The following is a 21,861-nucleotide window of genomic DNA, read 5'->3' as shown; positions in this document are numbered from 1 at the left end:
TAAAAGTCACTTTGAATAAGATAAATAGTCAAGCATATATTAAAAAAGTCAATGACTACAGCTATAAAAAACGGAGGGAGTAGATACATTTGAAAGATTTTCTAGGAAATTTTCTATCGAATGTTACATAGATAGTCCCATGTAATATTGCAATTTGATTTTTGTGGCGAATTTCTCCGTAGCATTTTAGTGTAGTGGTTAATCCGGGGCTTCCATAACAAAATCCAATGATACCAACAACACGACACAAAGAACTTAAGAAGATAGTACAAATATATGTGTTATGCATATATGCAATTCAATTCTTTTATTTTTAAAAAGGAAACACGGTCAAAATAAAAGCGCTCACATGCACGTTACCCTTATGAGCATCTCCAAGAAACCAAGTCGACATATTTTGAGATCAACGAAGTTATCATATGCGCCTTATCGTCGATGGGCGCGTCGCCTATCAAAGGCACACATGCACGTTACCTTATGAGCATCTCCGAAAAACCGAGTCGACATATTTTGAGATCGGCGAAGTTATCATGTGCGCCTTACCGTCGACGGACGCGTCGTCTATAACCGAAAGAAATAATTAGCCGTAAATACGATCACCCATCCGTGTCCATTCTAATCGCCTTGATTGCAAGAGGCAAACGAGTGGGCCGGGCCGGGCCTAGCAGCCAGTGAGGTTTCTCTCTAGCTAGGGTTTATGCCAGTACTAGTGTTTGTTTGTGGCGATCAGGCTCTACTTTTTCTCGTCGTTGTCTTCCTTCTCCCCGGCCTCCATCGCCGCCGCGCGCTTCTCTCCCACCGCCGCCACCGCCGCCGGTTCTTCCTTGCTGGTCTCCTCTCCCCCGGCGCGCTCCGTGACCCCCTGCCCTTGGCTGGTTGGCCCGGTGCCCCTGTTGGTCGCACTGCAGCGCCCGCTCACCGCGCGCGGCGCGCCCCCACCGCCCTTGGCAAGCTACCTCGCCGAATAGTTCTGATTCGATTCAGTCGATTGCCAGAGGTAAGCCATTCAATCCTCGCTTTCCAATTTGTTGAATGTGAAGATTGAATCGCACATTTGTTAGATCGTTGCCTGTTGAACTGCTTAAGTGGTCCAATATAAGAGAAAATTTGAACCCACTTTGTTGTCTAATTTTTGTAGACTGGACAAGTATACACCAAATTTTAACTCGAGAGAGATGTACTTTGTTTATTGTAGTGAATGGCTGCCTAATTTTGTGCATTAACCATGGTGTAATGCAATGGTGTGATGTTGATGGATTCGTGGATATATACTTAATCTCTAGATTGTAGTGCATATATTTTTCACAAAGTATCACAATAATAACTCAATAAGTAGCACTGAAATACCATATCGTTGATTATTATTTTTAATCTGAAACATGAAGAGGAAAAATGATCCCGCTATTTTTAGAAAAAAAAAAGGCACTTAAATACCATGTTGTAAGATTTTTTTTTTATCATATTTGATATGTTGAACGATTGTCAATCAGTAGTTTAGTACTTCCATATGTTAAACACATTAAATTTATGGCCAATTCTGCTTATATCAGTTATACATTATATAACTATTAGTTAGAACTATATGAAATTATAGATATCAAATGTTAGGCTTTGGGTTGAATTTTGTTTTACCTCTTCCTATTTCGAATACCCAACCTTAAAATCCTAGGCCCGCTATCGTCTATTGGGCGTGGCACGGATTTGGGGATCCATTGGGCACGAATTTGGGGATCCATTGGGACCTGCATTGGTTTCATGGCCCTCTCCGATTAGACCCTCCGATTGGGCCTCCAATTATCTCGTTTCTGCGATGAACTGTGCGATCTGCAGGGGAAGTTCATTCAATAATCAATAGAGATCATCATATCGTGTAATGTAATGTAAAGCTAAGCGAGTTTTTTTTTCCGCAGGATTTGTGCTTCTTTTCTTGTATGATGGATAGCAAGGGCAAAGTGAAGAAGGAAACGGATGGCCTCCCTCCTCGCAAGGTTGTTAAAAATCCTCCCTTATATTTCCTGATTGGTGTGGCCTAATTGGTTCTTACCGTAATCTTTAATATATTTTTTTTCCTTTTGTGCTACGCAAGGGAGGGCTTAAATTTGCACCCAAGGTTCGTCCTAAGAAAGCTCCAAAGATCGTCCCGAAAACGTATGTGATTCGCTCCATATTTTCTTCCATAATGCTCTGATATGTTTCATGGGAGATTATCTATTACAATAGGTTATGTGCTGTCGAATGAGAGAGAGAGTTTGTGTAATTCAACAGGGAGCCGGCTGAGGAAAGCAAGGATGAAACCGTAGATAAAGAGCTGTTGATGAAGCTTAAGACATCGCAGGTGTTTATTTCTCATCTTTTTTGTCATTTAATACTGTACATAAAAAGTTTCTTGTTAATTAAGTCTTGTTTGGTGTTTGTGAAATCTTGAATTACTTTGCCGATTTGCAGAGCACAGATCCCTTTGTGAGAAAATTTAAGACTGAGAAAAAGGGTAAGACTAGTTAATTGCTGTTCCTTTCCGTCCTTTCCAATTTATTCATGATCATCTGGTAAATGTGTAATCTTGTATTATTCGAGCATGACCAGTGTCTATTTCCCCCTGTTGTTATCGGTTTATCAGTTAACTTGTCTTGCCAAATATGCATGTCCTCAGAGGTTTTAAATTTTCAACCTGCAACTGCAATCTATGTAGTTAAGAATAGTGAAGGCTGTGAATTGAGCATGCATGACTGATTTTTCATTGCTCAATGGATTTTTCCTGATTCAGCTGGCCACATGAGTGTTTTTACTTGTATGACCAATCTTAATCTACTAGGCAATGCATATCCTTTTTTTTTTCAAAAAGAAAAGAAAAGAACTTGTACACCGACCCTTGAACTATATCTGCTGCACAATTGCAAGTGGTTTCTTAGTTGGTCAAGTACAAGTGTGTGGTTCGGTTGTATCAGAGGATGAAAATTTGTTGCAAGCAAAACACTGGTCTGTTAGAAGAGTATGATTTGATTTTCATCCTATTCTAAGCAGTATAATTGAATGCTTAATGCATTGGAATGCCCTGAGAAATGTTATGCGCAAAGGATGCATCAAAATAGCATTTCACTGATTCATTCCATGCCTAATCATTATTTTGTGTAGTAAAAGGTCCCATTAATGTACAGAGTATTTCTGATGATGTTGGCCTTCTCTCTTGATTTACATGCTTACTTGCTACTGATGTCGTGCTTTGTTGTCATCGTAGAAATGCGTACTCAAGTTGCATTTGGACAGGGGAACTCGTCGTATGCAAGATCATTTCCCATGCAAAGTTCAGCAGGTATTAAGATATTATGTGTGTCCAATGTTTTATCTTTAGCTGAACCATCCACTTGGTAGTCAAGTGTATATTGACTTTACTGTATATATCATCAAACTGGATAGTATTGCAAGCGTTGCTTGTCTTTTGTAAGGACACATAATCTTTATTACTTATTCAGCTGTATGGATTACTTTGTTTGGATATTGACAAGCTTTGTTTACATGCATATTCAGATGGATCAGCTTCAAAATTACCAAAAGAATATGTTGAACCATGGGTGAGTAAATAAAGATATCAAGTTCACTTATGTGGGATTCCTTCTTTCCACTCCTTATTTACTTGATTCCTCACAGGACTATACCCACAGTGACTATCCTGTTACTCTCCCACTGAGGAGACCGTATTCTGGAGATCCTGGTATCTTGTTGGTCCTTCCAGACTAGGTAGAATCATTTTCTTCAACCAAACCTTATGTCTCTTCTGTTCATAATCCAGAAATTCTTAATGAAGAGGAGTTTGGAGAGTCTTCTGCCACCGGAGCCCAAGATGGTGAATTAACCACAGCAGAAGAACTTGGACTAATGGTGTGTCCTGGTGTTTAAGTTCAATGTTTCATTTCTGGTAACTGGAGTGTAGCTTAAAAGCAAATAGAATTGTACTCTGTGTAGCATATGCATCCTAGCCTTTTAACTTTTAGACCTGTTAAAGTGGCGAAGGCAAGTCCGTTTTGCTGATTGATGTATTGACATTTGACAGCATCGGTCAGACAAAGCACAGTTGCTTTTCTTCCAGATGCCTGCATCTCTTCCATTACCAAAGCAGCCAGACTCAGTCGCAGAGACAGATAAAGGCGATGGGGTGGATGCTGAACCTACAAGCACAAGCTCTAAGGAGATGCATGCAGGAACAAGGCCACCAAAAGTCCTTGGCTCTAAGCTCAAAGACCTTCCAGAAGGTTTCATGGGGAAGATACTTGTATATAGGAGCGGTAAAGTGAAGATGAAGATCGGAGATTCACTCTTTGATGTGAGTATGAAAACTCTATGCCCCAGCATTCTATCTTTATGTTTTCCATGGCCCCATGCTATATCAAAACTGAAACAACCGTGCAGGTCTCTCCGGGTTCAAATTGCATGTTTGTCCAGGAGGTTGCGGCAATTAACGCCAGAGAAAAGCACTGCTGCACCTTGGGAGAGATCAGCAAGCGCGCGATTGTAACCCCGGACATCGAGCATCTGCTGGATTCTTTCGACAAGATGGAAGCGTAAGCCCATGCCTTATGTGCAAAAGTCATGGCCATATGAACCATTTCATGGGAATTTTGTTTGCTCCTCATCCATGAGTTTCCTTTACTTGCCCTTGGGCTTCTTTAGACCAAAAAAACGCCAGTTTTATCAAAATGGCAATTTTGAGTTTTCGTGGGAATATATCAAACGGTGGAGAATCAGTTAGCCAGCAAGTCACAAAATGTCAAAGTGAACTGCTGAGCGATTTTGTGTCCTCTTCTCATCTATAGCAGTCAAATTTTGTCATCGATACCTACATTGTTTGTCCTTGCAATGATTGGATCACAGAAAACATAACCCATGAAGCATGGTCCCCTTTTTTTTCCATCTTCACTACTGCTTTGACAACTGTTCATACTGAATGCATGAACTTTTCTTAGGTATATCAATGTGATGCGAACACTTTTTTTTTTCTGTGAGCTGTAAACTGCTGCATAATAGCTGGCGATTTTGGTGTATGTTTTTGTATAGTGCTATTCAGGGACAGGCCTGAAATTAGGCCAATTGGGCTTGAAACAGGCCCATTAGATATGCAGCACATGAACCTTTTCATTGTCTTTCTCTGGTCGTCAAATTGGAAAGGTATGCTCTCCTACAGATACAGCAGCAGCTAGCAAAATCATAATATCAGTGGGACCAAAGGAAAGGATCTGAGCAGTTTATTTATCCGTGACAATGAATTACAGTGTTGGAGCATCGCTGTCATGTCAAATATTTGTCATGCCGTCTTGCCAAAGTGGTCTTCCAAGTTTTATCCAAGGATTAGTTTAGTTCTTAATGTGCTAAAGTGGTCCTCCAAGTTTCACGCAAGGATTAGTTTAGTATTTAATGTTTCAATCTGTCCATATTAGTCTTTCAAGTTTTTATTTTAATTCAAACTTATCCTTAAACCCACACAACCAACAACTCTCTTAATAAACGACACTTATACCCCCTCATTCACATATATGAGAGAAAAAATTACATGCAATGAATTCCTTTTATAAATGATGCATAGCAATTTATGTTAAACAAAAATAAATTATGTACTTGCAAGTGTATACAATAGCCATTAGGCTTAAGTTTCATGTACACGTGTTGAAATAATGTGAAGTACATATGCAATATTGTTTATTCATTTTGATTTTCTTTTCTCTAGTGTATAGTTGTATACAAGTTAAGGGCAAAAGAGATATTTTCTAACAGAATTGTTGACTAGAAAATAGCCATATGACATATTAAGTAAACCTAAGGATGATTTTAAGCCAAAACAAATACTTAGAATGACCAAATTAAGCCTTCAGTGAAACTTGAGGGATTAAATTAGCTATTCACCCATACTAATTAATAAAAGGCAAGAGTTTGATTTTTGGACATTAAGTACACGGATGCTACAAAGAATAAAACTGTCATTTGTTTATCATGGCTTATATATAAAGTTGACTCCATTAGTCATTTCTACAAAATTAATATGCAATGTTGTGTGCAATGTACTATGCAGTTGCCACCCACTTGGCATATTTGTTGCTATCTCTCTCATCTCCAATTAAGTAAAGGATTGACCAACAGTAGTTTTGGGATTATCTAATTATGTTTTATATAAATAATATAAATGTTAGATTTATAATCATAAGTAATTTACTAATTAAAAATAAATTTGTTCTTGTAAGCAGTTTCTCAGCCCAGCCCAGAAGCGAAAACTTAAATAAACAAGCTAATTATCTATCAAAGTTTAGAGAACCCAAACTACTACTACTGGAAAACTGATCTTTGCTCGGTCGCCCTAAAACCACAATAGTCGCGGTTATAAAAAGAATCCGGACTAAAGATGATTTTTAGTCCCGGTTTAAAACCCCATAGCCATTCTACGATCTTTAGTCCCGGTTGGTAACACTAAAGATGATCTTTAGTCCCGGTTCATCCCCTGTTAGTCCCTTGTCAGAGGGGCGGGGATCTTTAGTCCCGGTTGGTGTCACAAACCGGGACTAAAGATCACCACTTTAATTACCAACCGGGAGTAAAGATACTAAAATCACGCGTAGTATATAATCCCTATTCCCTATCCTCTCCCCCACAACCGGCCTCAATCTCCTCAACAACCGGCCTCTCCTCTCCTCAGATCCATCTCCCTCTCCTCCTCCCCCTCCTCCCCTTCCTCCTCCCATCCCGGCCCACTCCTCCCCCTCCTCCATTCCCATCCGATGCCTAGCGAGGGCCGCCTCCTCCCCCTCCTCCCTTCCCGCACCCATCAGGCGGGGCCGCGCCCGGCGGGGCGGCCGACGGGGCCGCACGCAGGCCGAGTAGCGAGCGGCGGCAGGCGGCGCTACCGCATCCATTCTTTTTTTTCTTTTTTTTTTACAATTTGTGATTCACTGAGATGTATAATTTTGTGATTTGTTGTATGGATCTGAGATGTATAATATGTGATGTATTTGGTTTGTGTGTATTTTTTTAAGATTTGTGATGTATTTGATTTGTGTGTACAAGTAACTTAAGATTTTTTATGTGAATGTTTTGGGATGTTACTTTGATTTGGGGTTTGATTTGGGAATATGCATCCCACTTGATTTGGGAGAAAATATAGGGATTAAACTCTGGCTAAAAAATAATGAAAAAAAAAAGGAGACCTAATGGGACTGCCGCTACCCTCCAACCGGGACTAAAGATGATCTTTAGTCCCGGTTATTTCACCCGGGACTAAAGATAGCGATCTTTAGTCCCGGATTCGTAGTTCCGGTTGGATAACCGGGACTAAAGGGGGGTTACGAACCGGGAGTACAAAGGGTTTCTCCACCAGTGACTAGTCCTACGAACCAATATTAGCCCTACAAAATACAATCACCCCAAGGGGATCTACACGATGATCTAAGGCTTTCACAAGGATTGGTGATCCACCAAGAAGGCAATCATATCTCTCATTGTCACCATCAAACGACGACAAACCTACTTACGGTGGAGGTGAGAAGACCTCATCGTGGTGTCGTCGTTCAGGCTCTCGTGGATTGGCTCCTCTCGTCGTCGTCCCTCAGCGCTAGTGAGCCCTCAGCAGCGGTCGACGATGGACCGTTGTTGGTGGTGTACAAGGTCGGGATAAGGATTCGGGTGTGGTTGTGCTACGTCCATCAGCAGTTCTTCGCGTTGCATGACTAGGTTCTAGCCATTGTCTCATTGTGGTCGCCATCCTTAGTCTTGGTTGTGACCTTCGTGAGTGCGGCCAACACCGACAAGAACAATGGCAGGATGTGTCATCTTTAGCGCTGGTTTCCTCGTCCGATCGACTTCGATAGCCATGGTAGTGGCAAGATTTGGTTACACAATTGTTTTGCAAATCAATTACTCTCCGATGATACCTTTCGCTTTGGCTCAACATCAAATTGTTGGCGGTGATGTGCACAATATTCGTCCAGCACCATGATCGGGCGTTGATCTTGGCAACTTTGTTTTCAAGTTTGAGGAGGAATATGTTTAGCAGTATGATTTTTTTATGATGGTGTTATCTCTGTCTTTAGAGTGTTTCAGTTAGTTTTCTCGTTATCCATCAAGATAATTTCCATTATCTTAAAAAATCCCTGCAAAGTACAAACCACAATGTAGTGGAATCTACTTCCTTCCTTTAATGGGTGGGGATTTTTTTATGTCCTTTTCTCTATATAATTACAACCACAAGGAGCCACACGTTTAACCACCTCATCAAAATTGTTTCTGTGGTACTACTTGTTAGGTAAAAATACCCTCCACTTCCCCACCAATTAAAATAACACCATTAATCTCTTCTCCACCCTTATAAAGATTACTTAATCTAGCAAACAATAGGACACTAATGACATCAATTTTGGATAGCGTTACATGTTCAATTTTATATGCATATGCTAATAAAAAATTAGATGTATATATAATTATAACCACGAGCAGCCACTGCGTTTAGCTACCTCATCAAAATTGTTTCTATTACTGGATTGACGATGCCTGTAATTAACAGTAATCAACGTGCCGAGTAAGGAAGCATTAAATTTGCCTATGTTATATTCAAACATATTCCCGCATCAACATACATGGTATGAAATAATTACCTTTAAGGTTGCAAGTGAAATTACCTTTAACGATGAAAAGGGCTCACTCCCACTTTTCCGTGTGCCTTGGTCCCATATCACTAGGACACATGAGTTGATTGGCGCGCTGTATTACTCCTTTTGCTGACCGCACAACTACCTCATCCCCTTCCCACCACCACTATTAGGATCCGTTTCTTTTATTCCTTGCCAACAAACTATATTAAATTGATAACAAAACCAATACATTTTTAACTATATAAAATTACTATCCCATTATCCCGCGTTCATTATATGTCGCACCAAAGGCGGTAATTCGAGGCAAAAGGAATAGCCTATATCAATTACTAGAGTGCAATAAAACACACAAAAAAAACATCTACATGTATTGTGATTATTATCTTAACTAATAAAATAAACATAATCACCATATTATCCACCAAGAATTTGAAAGTGGTGTCTACATCCAATAACTTTCTAAGAAAAAGAACAAGAAAGCTGGTTTTCATTTAACATAATCCTAAAAAGTTTTTCTTTCCATTCGTCATCCATGTATATATTAAAAACAACGAAAATAGCACTCCGCATTACCCATCTTCTTTTCTCTCCTCTTCTTCCCGACGGCAATTGTTTCTCTGTTTTTGTCTTGTTGTCGATCCCTCTCTACTTTTTGGTACCAAACTGATGCTCATCAAGGCTTAAAGCTATTCTAAACTGCGGTTTGAAACAACTGATTAGCCGTAAGCTAAAAATGAAATATAATTAGCATATGATTGCTTTAGTATTAGTTATTAAAAACTTGTAAATAGATTTATTTGATTTTTTAAAGCAACTTTTGTACACAAAGCTTCCACATGTAACGTAACATTTTGCAGGTTAAGAAATGTGTAACAAAAATTGAGCAAGTAGCCAAGCCGGAACACAGTTTAGAACGCGTCCTAGCCTCCTAGGCCTCCTTTATCGATGCCATGCTATTGAGTTGTATTATTTTTGTCGGTCATTTTCACAAAAAATGTGACAATAGCGCCTTATTTTGTTATCTAAAAACAAAGTAGTTTGTAACATGTTTTGACGTATTGGCCCACCCATATATGAGCTTGACCTATCACGGTGAGCTTATTATTGGTAAAGTTATAGTTTTCGTAAAAATATCGATTATTTTTACATGATATATATATGGTTAAAGTTGCATGAATAAAATCATTTTTAATAAACCATACACAACTTCACAAAAAAATTTCTTTCATTTGTTATAGTTTCAAAGTATTTTTAGAAATAGAGAAAATGGATAACCAAAATACACCACCCCTCACCTCTACTCCCTATTCTGTTTTCGCTGAGGAAACCCTCACCTTAACTCTCCTCCATCTCTCCCTTCTCTCTTTATGGAGACGCCAAGCCTTCACCCTTACATCGGCGTGAGCACTGGCGAAGAGGGCACGGCGTGGGGTGGACTCCTCTCCTCCCTAACCCCGTAGACCTCGCCTTCTATTTCCTGTGGCGTTCTTCCCTCCGCTCTGGCCGGTGGAGCATCTCGGCTCAAATCGAATTGGAGGTATTCATCCGTCCTTCTCTTGGGACCCTCCCTTTTTCATCTGCATCCACTCATGGGGCAGCGCAACATGGATTTGGGATCTATCGTGATTCGGGAGTGTTCGGCTGCAAAATCTAATGGTTAGAGCTAGCAATATTATTATCGAAAATAGAGAAAAAAATGGAATAACAAGAAGAAGGTGGAATAGTAGAAGAATTTTGTGACAAATTTTTAGTTTTACCTTGCACTATGGTAAAGAACAAATTTATATTACAATTATAATATTTTAATAATATTATTAAATTATTGATAAATAGGAGCATATCACATAACAAATGTGAATAATTTCTTCACTTATATGTGTAGTTAGTGAGTAACCTCCTCTCTTTCTCAGCTTCACTCAAAATCCTTTAAGCATAGAACGTTCAGCTGATAAACATCTTGGTCTGAATCAATTAGAGAAACGGTTATTATTTTCAATGGTCGTCCATTTACATGGTAACTAATATTTATCGAGACCAGGTTTACCAAACCGTTTGAGGTGGGGTTACCATTATACCACGGTTTGACGGTTACCACGAAAACCACGTAGTTACCGTGAGGTATATCGTGGTTTAAAAAAATTAAAAATGTTACCGCACGTGATAACCACACGGTTTTATAAACCATATTTTTCAATAAAAAAATTCAAACATTTTAAATTCCATACATTTATACTATAAATTTGAAATATTGGAACATAAGTTTTCAATGCTCGAAACTAGGGAAAGCAATTGATTATCTATTTGATAAAAAAAATATTTAGTTTAAATGAACACAGCATATCCTATTTTACTATATAAGTTATAACCCACTAACTCCTTAAACTTATAACATGCAAAGATGACACATCATCATCCACTAACAATCATCACATTTAAACATCATGCAAACATGCTATATTATCTATAATTTTATAGTTTTTATAGTTTAAGAGCTTTTAAAATACAAGCATATTAAATTATCATCCCACATAATTCACATAATATTTCAATGTATATCTTTATTATGTTTTATGATATGCTATATACTTATATAGTTCATCCTCACTTAATTAATGTTTAAATAATTAATCTATTGTCCAAATTATCTTTCTCTAATTAAGACATATTACATTGTTTTTAGCCTTTAGATGATTAATCTACGGTCCAAACTATCTCTCTAATTTTCTTCTTCCATAAAGTCATACCTTACTTTTTACGTTTGAATCACCATTCTACATGCTATTTAAATTTAAATTATCATAAACCACATTAACTTACTTAATCTGATGTTATCTAGCTATCTTACACGTTATTTTTTTATTGTTATTATACTAAATTCCCATAGCAATGCGCGGGATTTCACCTACTTCCTCCGTTTCAGAATGTAAAACTTTTTAGCATTGCTCATATTCATATAAATGATAATAAAAATATATATATATATATATGTATCTAAATTCATTAACATTTATTAATATATATAATGCTAGAAAATCTTAGGGAGTATAGTAAGTAAAAGGACAAAAGGCCAATATCATTTTCTCATATTTCTTAGGTATCCTCGAGGATTTAAATAGCCGGCTATAGCTGCCGCTATAGCCGGAGATAGCTGCTGGAAAAGGAAGCAGCTGAGAAATACCACATTTGCCGCTACATGACATGAGACGCTAATAGCCGGTGTTAGCGGGAGATAGCCGCTATTTGATCCTTCATTTAGCGGCAGCTATGCTGTAGTTTTGGGCCGAAATTAGCTACGGGCCAAGGCCCATCTATTTGTCATGAACTAACCCTAGCTCATCTCTCTCTTTCCTCACTCCCTCACCTCGGCTTTTCCTCTGCACTTCTACAGGCGACGGCGGCGGCTCTGACTTGCTGCGGCAGCTGCGGCCTCGCTTGGAGGAGGCGGCGGCGGTGGCGGCGGCAGCTGCGACCGGAGGCTGCAACGGCGGAAGTTGCTCCCGGAGGCTACGGCGGCGGCAGCCCATTTCTCCTCTCCCCCAAGTGTTCCTGCGTAAGCGCAATTGTGCAAATCATCGGAAATCATCGTGCGGGGGTGCTGCGGGCGGTTGCGTCGAGCCGCGATATTTCCCCCCCTCCGCTCGCCCTCGACTCCGACTCCGACTCCTCGCGAGTTCGCCCGCCGCCGCCGCCGCCGCCGCCCGCCGCCGCCGATCCCCCATCCATCCCGCGACCGAGCAGGGTTGCCTCCGCCGCGTCCCGGTGAGCATCGCACGTCCTCTTTTTTTTTTTTTTTGTTCTTCTTTTTTGGGCTCGAATTCGTGTTAACCCTAGCTTGCGTTCTAGAGAAATTTGGGTTCGACTGAACCCCCTACGCCCCCATGTTAGATCCGCCATGGCTTGCCATGCCCGCCGCCCCCATGAGAGGGAGGTCCGCCTCTGATGAGCTTAGGGTTCACCGGGTGCCACACCCGTTAGGGCCCTCTCTGCCCCCCGTGTGGTTCTAGAGCTTATTTACTGTCATCGATGATTGCGGGAATGCCTGAGTTAGAGAGGGTTTTCCATTCCCGTTCTGTCAGTGTGGTCGCCTTGGGGCTAACTAGTTTAGCGGTGTAGAGGGGATGTAAAAGGTCCGTAGTGAGAGGCGCATCGGAACGCTGTTTAGCTGTTTTGATGAAACGTGTTTTGGGTATGGGGGGTCTGATCGTTGGCGCACTACCCGTCTTTGTGGAATATGGGGGCCTGAAACTTTTAGTTAGTTTCTTCGGTCGGGAGAATGAGCTGTTCAACTGTACCTGATGGGCGCTATTTAAATGCCTCGGAGTCATGCTAGCATCACATAGTCCTTTTCTTTTTACCGAGGTGCGGCAGGGCGCGGCGATGCTGTGGGTGGCGGTAGCATGGCCAGGCGAGACCTCTCTCGGTGGCGGGGAGCGGCTGGAGGCGGTGGAAGAGGCGCGTGGCTCGGCTTCGTGGTGGATGTGGTGGCTTAGGGGTGGATCGGAAGGGTAGAGCGGCGGCCGGTGTGCGGTGCGGAGCGGCGGAGCCGATGGTGGTGGTGATGGCGCGGCACGGCAGCCGGAGCTCACCGGTGAGCGGTGGAGGTCGGGAGCGGCGTGGGGAGCACGGGAGAGGACGCGGGAGCTCGGGCAACTTGGAAAAATGAGAGAGGGAGGTGCGGGAAGCGTTTTTATAGGCTCGGGAGACCAGAATCGTGGTCGAGAGGGGCGGCAACCGGTGGTGGAGTGGGGAAACAACGTGGGCGGAGTGGCGGCGGCTCGGCGCCGATTTTTGCGGGGAGGAGTGGGGGAAGTGGTGGAGGACGAGGAGGGGACCGGGCCACGATCTTTGGGTGCGGGCACGTGTGCGGGAGGGCGCCGGATTCGGCGGGACGTGGGAAGGGGGGAGGTGGTTGCCAGCGGGCTAGAGGTAGGGGAAGGACATGAGGGAGAGAGAGGGGGCCGGGAGAGGGATGCCAGATAGACTTTTGCAAGGGGCGGGCCGAGGGAGAGAGGCAAGGAGGCCGCCCTAGATGGAGAGAGGAGGGGAAGGAGGTGCGCGGGCCGTGAGGGGGGAAAGAGACTTGGGCCAAAAGCGGCCCAAGGACAAGGAATGAGAATTTTAATTGATTTTCTTTTTATTTAATTAATTAAATGAACTTTGTGCTATTAAAATTACTTTCTTGAGCTCCGAAAATTCACGGGAAATTGTAGAGAGGACTTTAGGGCACAAAGAATATTACAAAAATATTTTCCGACCAAGATCTTTAAATGAAATTTTTAATTCACTTATTAATCCACTTGATTAATTGCTTTAACTTTTAACATAAATTCTAGAAATGCATTATTAAATGATTTTTCATTCCGAACGAAATCGGGGCGTGACACTCTACCAGTGCATAATGGTAAATAACACACAAAGAAAACCCCAATAATTAAGGAAAGTCATAAAAGTCACTTTGAATAAGATAAATAGTCAAGCATATATTAAAAAAGTCAATGACTACAGCTATAAAAAACAGAGGGAGTAGATACATTTGAAAGATTTTCTAGGAAATTTTCTATCGAATGTTACATAGATAGTCCCATGTAATATTGCAATTTGATTTTTGTGGCGAATTTCTCCGTAGCATTTTAGTGTAGTGGTTAATCCGGGGCTTCCATAACAAAATCCAATGATACCAACAACACGACACAAAGAACTTAAGAAGATAGTACAAATATATGTGTTATGCATATATGCAATTCAATTCTTTTATTTTTAAAAAGGAAACACGGTCAAAATAAAAGCGCTCACATGCACGTTACCCTTATGAGCATCTCCAAGAAACCAAGTCGACATATTTTGAGATCAACGAAGTTATCATATGCGCCTTATCGTCGATGGGCGCGTCGCCTATCAAAGGCACACATGCACGTTACCTTATGAGCATCTCCGAAAAACCGAGTCGACATATTTTGAGATCGGCGAAGTTATCATGTGCGCCTTACCGTCGACGGACGCGTCGTCTATAACCGAAAGAAATAATTAGCCGTAAATACGATCACCCATCCGTGTCCATTCTAATCGCCTTGATTGCAAGAGGCAAACGAGTGGGCCGGGCCGGGCCTAGCAGCCAGTGAGGTTTCTCTCTAGCTAGGGTTTATGCCAGTACTAGTGTTTGTTTGTGGCGATCAGGCTCTACTTTTTCTCGTCGTTGTCTTCCTTCTCCCCGGCCTCCATCGCCGCCGCGCGCTTCTCTCCCACCGCCGCCACCGCCGCCGGTTCTTCCTTGCTGGTCTCCTCTCCCCCGGCGCGCTCCGTGACCCCCTGCCCTTGGCTGGTTGGCCCGGTGCCCCTGTTGGTCGCACTGCAGCGCCCGCTCACCGCGCGCGGCGCGCCCCCACCGCCCTTGGCAAGCTACCTCGCCGAATAGTTCTGATTCGATTCAGTCGATTGCCAGAGGTAAGCCATTCAATCCTCGCTTTCCAATTTGTTGAATGTGAAGATTGAATCGCACATTTGTTAGATCGTTGCCTGTTGAACTGCTTAAGTGGTCCAATATAAGAGAAAATTTGAACCCACTTTGTTGTCTAATTTTTGTAGACTGGACAAGTATACACCAAATTTTAACTCGAGAGAGATGTACTTTGTTTATTGTAGTGAATGGCTGCCTAATTTTGTGCATTAACCATGGTGTAATGCAATGGTGTGATGTTGATGGATTCGTGGATATATACTTAATCTCTAGATTGTAGTGCATATATTTTTCACAAAGTATCACAATAATAACTCAATAAGTAGCACTGAAATACCATATCGTTGATTATTATTTTTAATCTGAAACATGAAGAGGAAAAATGATCCCGCTATTTTTAGAAAAAAAAAAGGCACTTAAATACCATGTTGTAAGATTTTTTTTTTATCATATTTGATATGTTGAACGATTGTCAATCAGTAGTTTAGTACTTCCATATGTTAAACACATTAAATTTATGGCCAATTCTGCTTATATCAGTTATACATTATATAACTATTAGTTAGAACTATATGAAATTATAGATATCAAATGTTAGGCTTTGGGTTGAATTTTGTTTTACCTCTTCCTATTTCGAATACCCAACCTTAAAATCCTAGGCCCGCTATCGTCTATTGGGCGTGGCACGGATTTGGGGATCCATTGGGCACGAATTTGGGGATCCATTGGGACCTGCATTGGTTTCATGGCCCTCTCCGATTAGACCCTCCGATTGGGCCTCCAATTATCTCGTTTCTGCGATGAACTGTGCGATCTGCAGGGGAAGTTCATTCAATAATCAATAGAGATCATCATATCGTGTAATGTAATGTAAAGCTAAGCGAGTTTTTTTTTCCGCAGGATTTGTGCTTCTTTTCTTGTATGATGGATAGCAAGGGCAAAGTGAAGAAGGAAACGGATGGCCTCCCTCCTCGCAAGGTTGTTAAAAATCCTCCCTTATATTTCCTGATTGGTGTGGCCTAATTGGTTCTTACCGTAATCTTTAATATATTTTTTTTCCTTTTGTGCTACGCAAGGGAGGGCTTAAATTTGCACCCAAGGTTCGTCCTAAGAAAGCTCCAAAGATCGTCCCGAAAACGTATGTGATTCGCTCCATATTTTCTTCCATAATGCTCTGATATGTTTCATGGGAGATTATCTATTACAATAGGTTATGTGCTGTCGAATGAGAGAGAGAGTTTGTGTAATTCAACAGGGAGCCGGCTGAGGAAAGCAAGGATGAAACCGTAGATAAAGAGCTGTTGATGAAGCTTAAGACATCGCAGGTGTTTATTTCTCATCTTTTTTGTCATTTAATACTGTACATAAAAAGTTTCTTGTTAATTAAGTCTTGTTTGGTGTTTGTGAAATCTTGAATTACTTTGCCGATTTGCAGAGCACAGATCCCTTTGTGAGAAAATTTAAGACTGAGAAAAAGGGTAAGACTAGTTAATTGCTGTTCCTTTCCGTCCTTTCCAATTTATTCATGATCATCTGGTAAATGTGTAATCTTGTATTATTCGAGCATGACCAGTGTCTATTTCCCCCTGTTGTTATCGGTTTATCAGTTAACTTGTCTTGCCAAATATGCATGTCCTCAGAGGTTTTAAATTTTCAACCTGCAACTGCAATCTATGTAGTTAAGAATAGTGAAGGCTGTGAATTGAGCATGCATGACTGATTTTTCATTGCTCAATGGATTTTTCCTGATTCAGCTGGCCACATGAGTGTTTTTACTTGTATGACCAATCTTAATCTACTAGGCAATGCATATCCTTTTTTTTTTCAAAAAGAAAAGAAAAGAACTTGTACACCGACCCTTGAACTATATCTGCTGCACAATTGCAAGTGGTTTCTTAGTTGGTCAAGTACAAGTGTGTGGTTCGGTTGTATCAGAGGATGAAAATTTGTTGCAAGCAAAACACTGGTCTGTTAGAAGAGTATGATTTGATTTTCATCCTATTCTAAGCAGTATAATTGAATGCTTAATGCATTGGAATGCCCTGAGAAATGTTATGCGCAAAGGATGCATCAAAATAGCATTTCACTGATTCATTCCATGCCTAATCATTATTTTGTGTAGTAAAAGGTCCCATTAATGTACAGAGTATTTCTGATGATGTTGGCCTTCTCTCTTGATTTACATGCTTACTTGCTACTGATGTCGTGCTTTGTTGTCATCGTAGAAATGCGTACTCAAGTTGCATTTGGACAGGGGAACTCGTCGTATGCAAGATCATTTCCCATGCAAAGTTCAGCAGGTATTAAGATATTATGTGTGTCCAATGTTTTATCTTTAGCTGAACCATCCACTTGGTAGTCAAGTGTATATTGACTTTACTGTATATATCATCAAACTGGATAGTATTGCAAGCGTTGCTTGTCTTTTGTAAGGACACATAATCTTTATTACTTATTCAGCTGTATGGATTACTTTGTTTGGATATTGACAAGCTTTGTTTACATGCATATTCAGATGGATCAGCTTCAAAATTACCAAAAGAATATGTTGAACCATGGGTGAGTAAATAAAGATATCAAGTTCACTTATGTGGGATTCCTTCTTTCCACTCCTTATTTACTTGATTCCTCACAGGACTATACCCACAGTGACTATCCTGTTACTCTCCCACTGAGGAGACCGTATTCTGGAGATCCTGGTATCTTGTTGGTCCTTCCAGACTAGGTAGAATCATTTTCTTCAACCAAACCTTATGTCTCTTCTGTTCATAATCCAGAAATTCTTAATGAAGAGGAGTTTGGAGAGTCTTCTGCCACCGGAGCCCAAGATGGTGAATTAACCACAGCAGAAGAACTTGGACTAATGGTGTGTCCTGGTGTTTAAGTTCAATGTTTCATTTCTGGTAACTGGAGTGTAGCTTAAAAGCAAATAGAATTGTACTCTGTGTAGCATATGCATCCTAGCCTTTTAACTTTTAGACCTGTTAAAGTGGCGAAGGCAAGTCCGTTTTGCTGATTGATGTATTGACATTTGACAGCATCGGTCAGACAAAGCACAGTTGCTTTTCTTCCAGATGCCTGCATCTCTTCCATTACCAAAGCAGCCAGACTCAGTCGCAGAGACAGATAAAGGCGATGGGGTGGATGCTGAACCTACAAGCACAAGCTCTAAGGAGATGCATGCAGGAACAAGGCCACCAAAAGTCCTTGGCTCTAAGCTCAAAGACCTTCCAGAAGGTTTCATGGGGAAGATACTTGTATATAGGAGCGGTAAAGTGAAGATGAAGATCGGAGATTCACTCTTTGATGTGAGTATGAAAACTCTATGCCCCAGCATTCTATCTTTATGTTTTCCATGGCCCCATGCTATATCAAAACTGAAACAACCGTGCAGGTCTCTCCGGGTTCAAATTGCATGTTTGTCCAGGAGGTTGCGGCAATTAACGCCAGAGAAAAGCACTGCTGCACCTTGGGAGAGATCAGCAAGCGCGCGATTGTAACCCCGGACATCGAGCATCTGCTGGATTCTTTCGACAAGATGGAAGCGTAAGCCCATGCCTTATGTGCAAAAGTCATGGCCATATGAACCATTTCATGGGAATTTTGTTTGCTCCTCATCCATGAGTTTCCTTTACTTGCCCTTGGGCTTCTTTAGACCAAAAAAACGCCAGTTTTATCAAAATGGCAATTTTGAGTTTTCGTGGGAATATATCAAACGGTGGAGAATCAGTTAGCCAGCAAGTCACAAAATGTCAAAGTGAACTGCTGAGCGATTTTGTGTCCTCTTCTCATCTATAGCAGTCAAATTTTGTCATCGATACCTACATTGTTTGTCCTTGCAATGATTGGATCACAGAAAACATAACCCATGAAGCATGGTCCCCTTTTTTTTCCATCTTCACTACTGCTTTGACAACTGTTCATACTGAATGCATGAACTTTTCTTAGGTATATCAATGTGATGCGAACACTTTTTTTTTTCTGTGAGCTGTAAACTGCTGCATAATAGCTGGCGATTTTGGTGTATGTTTTTGTATAGTGCTATTCAGGGACAGGCCTGAAATTAGGCCAATTGGGCTTGAAACAGGCCCATTAGATATGCAGCACATGAACCTTTTCATTGTCTTTCTCTGGTCGTCAAATTGGAAAGGTATGCTCTCCTACAGATACAGCAGCAGCTAGCAAAATCATAATATCAGTGGGACCAAAGGAAAGGATCTGAGCAGTTTATTTATCCGTGACAATGAATTACAGTGTTGGAGCATCGCTGTCATGTCAAATATTTGTCATGCCGTCTTGCCAAAGTGGTCTTCCAAGTTTTATCCAAGGATTAGTTTAGTTCTTAATGTGCTAAAGTGGTCCTCCAAGTTTCACGCAAGGATTAGTTTAGTATTTAATGTTTCAATCTGTCCATATTAGTCTTTCAAGTTTTTATTTTAATTCAAACTTATCCTTAAACCCACACAACCAACAACTCTCTTAATAAACGACACTTATACCCCCTCATTCACATATATGAGAGAAAAAATTACATGCAATGAATTCCTTTTATAAATGATGCATAGCAATTTATGTTAAACAAAAATAAATTATGTACTTGCAAGTGTATACAATAGCCATTAGGCTTAAGTTTCATGTACACGTGTTGAAATAATGTGAAGTACATATGCAATATTGTTTATTCATTTTGATTTTCTTTTCTCTAGTGTATAGTTGTATACAAGTTAAGGGCAAAAGAGATATTTTCTAACAGAATTGTTGACTAGAAAATAGCCATATGACATATTAAGTAAACCTAAGGATGATTTTAAGCCAAAACAAATACTTAGAATGACCAAATTAAGCCTTCAGTGAAACTTGAGGGATTAAATTAGCTATTCACCCATACTAATTAATAAAAGGCAAGAGTTTGATTTTTGGACATTAAGTACACGGATGCTACAAAGAATAAAACTGTCATTTGTTTATCATGGCTTATATATAAAGTTGACTCCATTAGTCATTTCTACAAAATTAATATGCAATGTTGTGTGCAATGTACTATGCAGTTGCCACCCACTTGGCATATTTGTTGCTATCTCTCTCATCTCCAATTAAGTAAAGGATTGACCAACAGTAGTTTTGGGATTATCTAATTATGTTTTATATAAATAATATAAATGTTAGATTTATAATCATAAGTAATTTACTAATTAAAAATAAATTTGTTCTTGTAAGCAGTTTCTCAGCCCAGCCCAGAAGCGAAAACTTAAATAAACAAGCTAATTATCTATCAAAGTTTAGAGAACCCAAACTACTACTACTGGAAAACTGATCTTTGCTCGGTCGCCCTAAAACCACAATAGTCGCGGTTATAAAAAGAATCCGGACTAAAGATGATTTTTAGTCCCGGTTTAAAACCCCATAGCCATTCTACGATCTTTAGTCCCGGTTGGTAACACTAAAGATGATCTTTAGTCCCGGTTCATCCCCTGTTAGTCCCTTGTCAGAGGGGCGGGGATCTTTAGTCCCGGTTGGTGTCACAAACCGGGACTAAAGATCACCACTTTAATTACCAACCGGGAGTAAAGATACTAAAATCACGCGTAGTATATAATCCCTATTCCCTATCCTCTCCCCCACAACCGGCCTCTCCTCTCCTCAGATCCATCTCCCTCTCCTCCTCCCCCTCCTCCCCTTCCTCCTCCCATCCCGGCCCACTCCTCCCCCTCCTCCCTTCCCATCCGATGCCTAGCGAGGGCCGCCTCCTCCCCCTCCTCCCTTCCCGCACCCATCAGGCGGGGCCGCGCCCGGCGGGGCGGCCGACGGGGCCGCACGCAGGCCGAGTAGCGAGCGGCGGCAGGCGGCGCTACCGCATCCATTCTTTTTTTTCTTTTTTTTTTACAATTTGTGATTCACTGAGATGTATAATTTTGTGATTTGTTGTATGGATCTGAGATGTATAATATGTGATGTATTTGGTTTGTGTGTATTTTTTTAAGATTTGTGATGTATTTGATTTGTGTGTACAAGTAACTTAAGATTTTTTATGTGAATGTTTTGGGATGTTACTTTGATTTGGGGTTTGATTTGGGAATATGCATCCCACTTGATTTGGGAGAAAATATAGGGATTAAACTCTGGCTAAAAAATAATGAAAAAAAAAGGAGACCTAATGGGACTGCCGCTACCCTCCAACCGGGACTAAAGATCATCTTTAGTCCCGGTTATTTCACCCGGGACTAAAGATAGCGATCTTTAGTCCCGGATTCGTAGTCCCGGTTGGATAACCGGGACTAAAGGGGGGTTACGAACCGGGAGTACAAAGGGTTTCTCCACCAGTGACTAGTCCTACGAACCAATATTAGCCCTACAAAATACAATCACCCCAAGGGGATCTACACGATGATCTAAGGCTTTCACAAGGATTGGTGATCCACCAAGAAGGCAATCATATCTCTCATTGTCACCATCAAACGACGACAAACCTACTTACGGTGGAGGTGAGAAGACCTCATCGTGGTGTCGTCGTTCAGGCTCTCGTGGATTGGCTCCTCTCGTCGTCGTCCCTCAGCGCTAGTGAGCCCTCAGCAGCGGTCGACGATGGACCGTTGTTGGTGGTGTACAAGGTCGGGATAAGGATTCGGGTGTGGTTGTGCTACGTCCATCAGCAGTTCTTCGCGTTGCATGACTAGGTTCTAGCCATTGTCTCATTGTGGTCGCCATCCTTAGTCTTGGTTGTGACCTTCGTGAGTGCGGCCAACACCGACAAGAACAATGGCAGGATGTGTCATCTTTAGCGCT

At 41.1% G+C, this 21,861-nt stretch overlaps 2 protein-coding genes across 3 annotated transcripts; both read left to right on the top strand.

Annotated features, from left to right (window-relative positions):
- The first annotated feature begins 146 nt into the window (after nt 1-146).
- On the top strand, nt 147-4,911 carry LOC136356285 (uncharacterized). Its single transcript, XM_066310014.1, has 11 exons — nt 147-997; nt 1,911-1,988; nt 2,087-2,148; nt 2,266-2,335; nt 2,446-2,488; nt 3,236-3,310; nt 3,526-3,569; nt 3,646-3,709; nt 3,788-3,876; nt 4,049-4,318; nt 4,405-4,911. Exons 1-11 carry the CDS (start codon nt 698-700, stop codon nt 4,558-4,560), a joined length of 1,251 nt encoding a protein of 416 aa, XP_066166111.1. The 5' UTR covers nt 147-697; the 3' UTR covers nt 4,561-4,911.
- A 7,064-nt stretch (nt 4,912-11,975) lies between these two features.
- LOC4335691 (uncharacterized) lies at nt 11,976-18,979 on the top strand. Of its 2 annotated transcripts, none has more exons than XM_066309221.1 (11): nt 11,976-12,383; nt 15,979-16,056; nt 16,155-16,216; nt 16,334-16,403; nt 16,514-16,556; nt 17,304-17,378; nt 17,594-17,637; nt 17,714-17,777; nt 17,856-17,944; nt 18,117-18,386; nt 18,473-18,979. In XM_066309221.1, the coding sequence occupies exons 2-11, from the start codon at nt 16,000-16,002 to the stop codon at nt 18,626-18,628; spliced, it is 930 nt and encodes a 309-aa protein (XP_066165318.1). In that variant the 5' UTR covers nt 11,976-12,383; nt 15,979-15,999; the 3' UTR covers nt 18,629-18,979. The 2 variants fall into 2 exon arrangements, with proteins under 2 accessions (XP_066165318.1, XP_015637004.2); XM_015781518.3 differs by lacking the exon at nt 11,976-12,383 and adding an exon at nt 13,469-15,065.
- The last annotated feature ends 2,882 nt before the right edge of the window (nt 18,980-21,861 follow it).

Source organism: Oryza sativa, chromosome 4 (genome assembly GCF_034140825.1).
Source record: "Oryza sativa Japonica Group chromosome 4, ASM3414082v1".
Taxonomy (NCBI): domain Eukaryota; kingdom Viridiplantae; phylum Streptophyta; class Magnoliopsida; order Poales; family Poaceae; genus Oryza; species Oryza sativa.
Note: the sequence above shows the minus strand (reverse complement) of the source record. Positions and strands in the feature narration are given on the sequence as shown.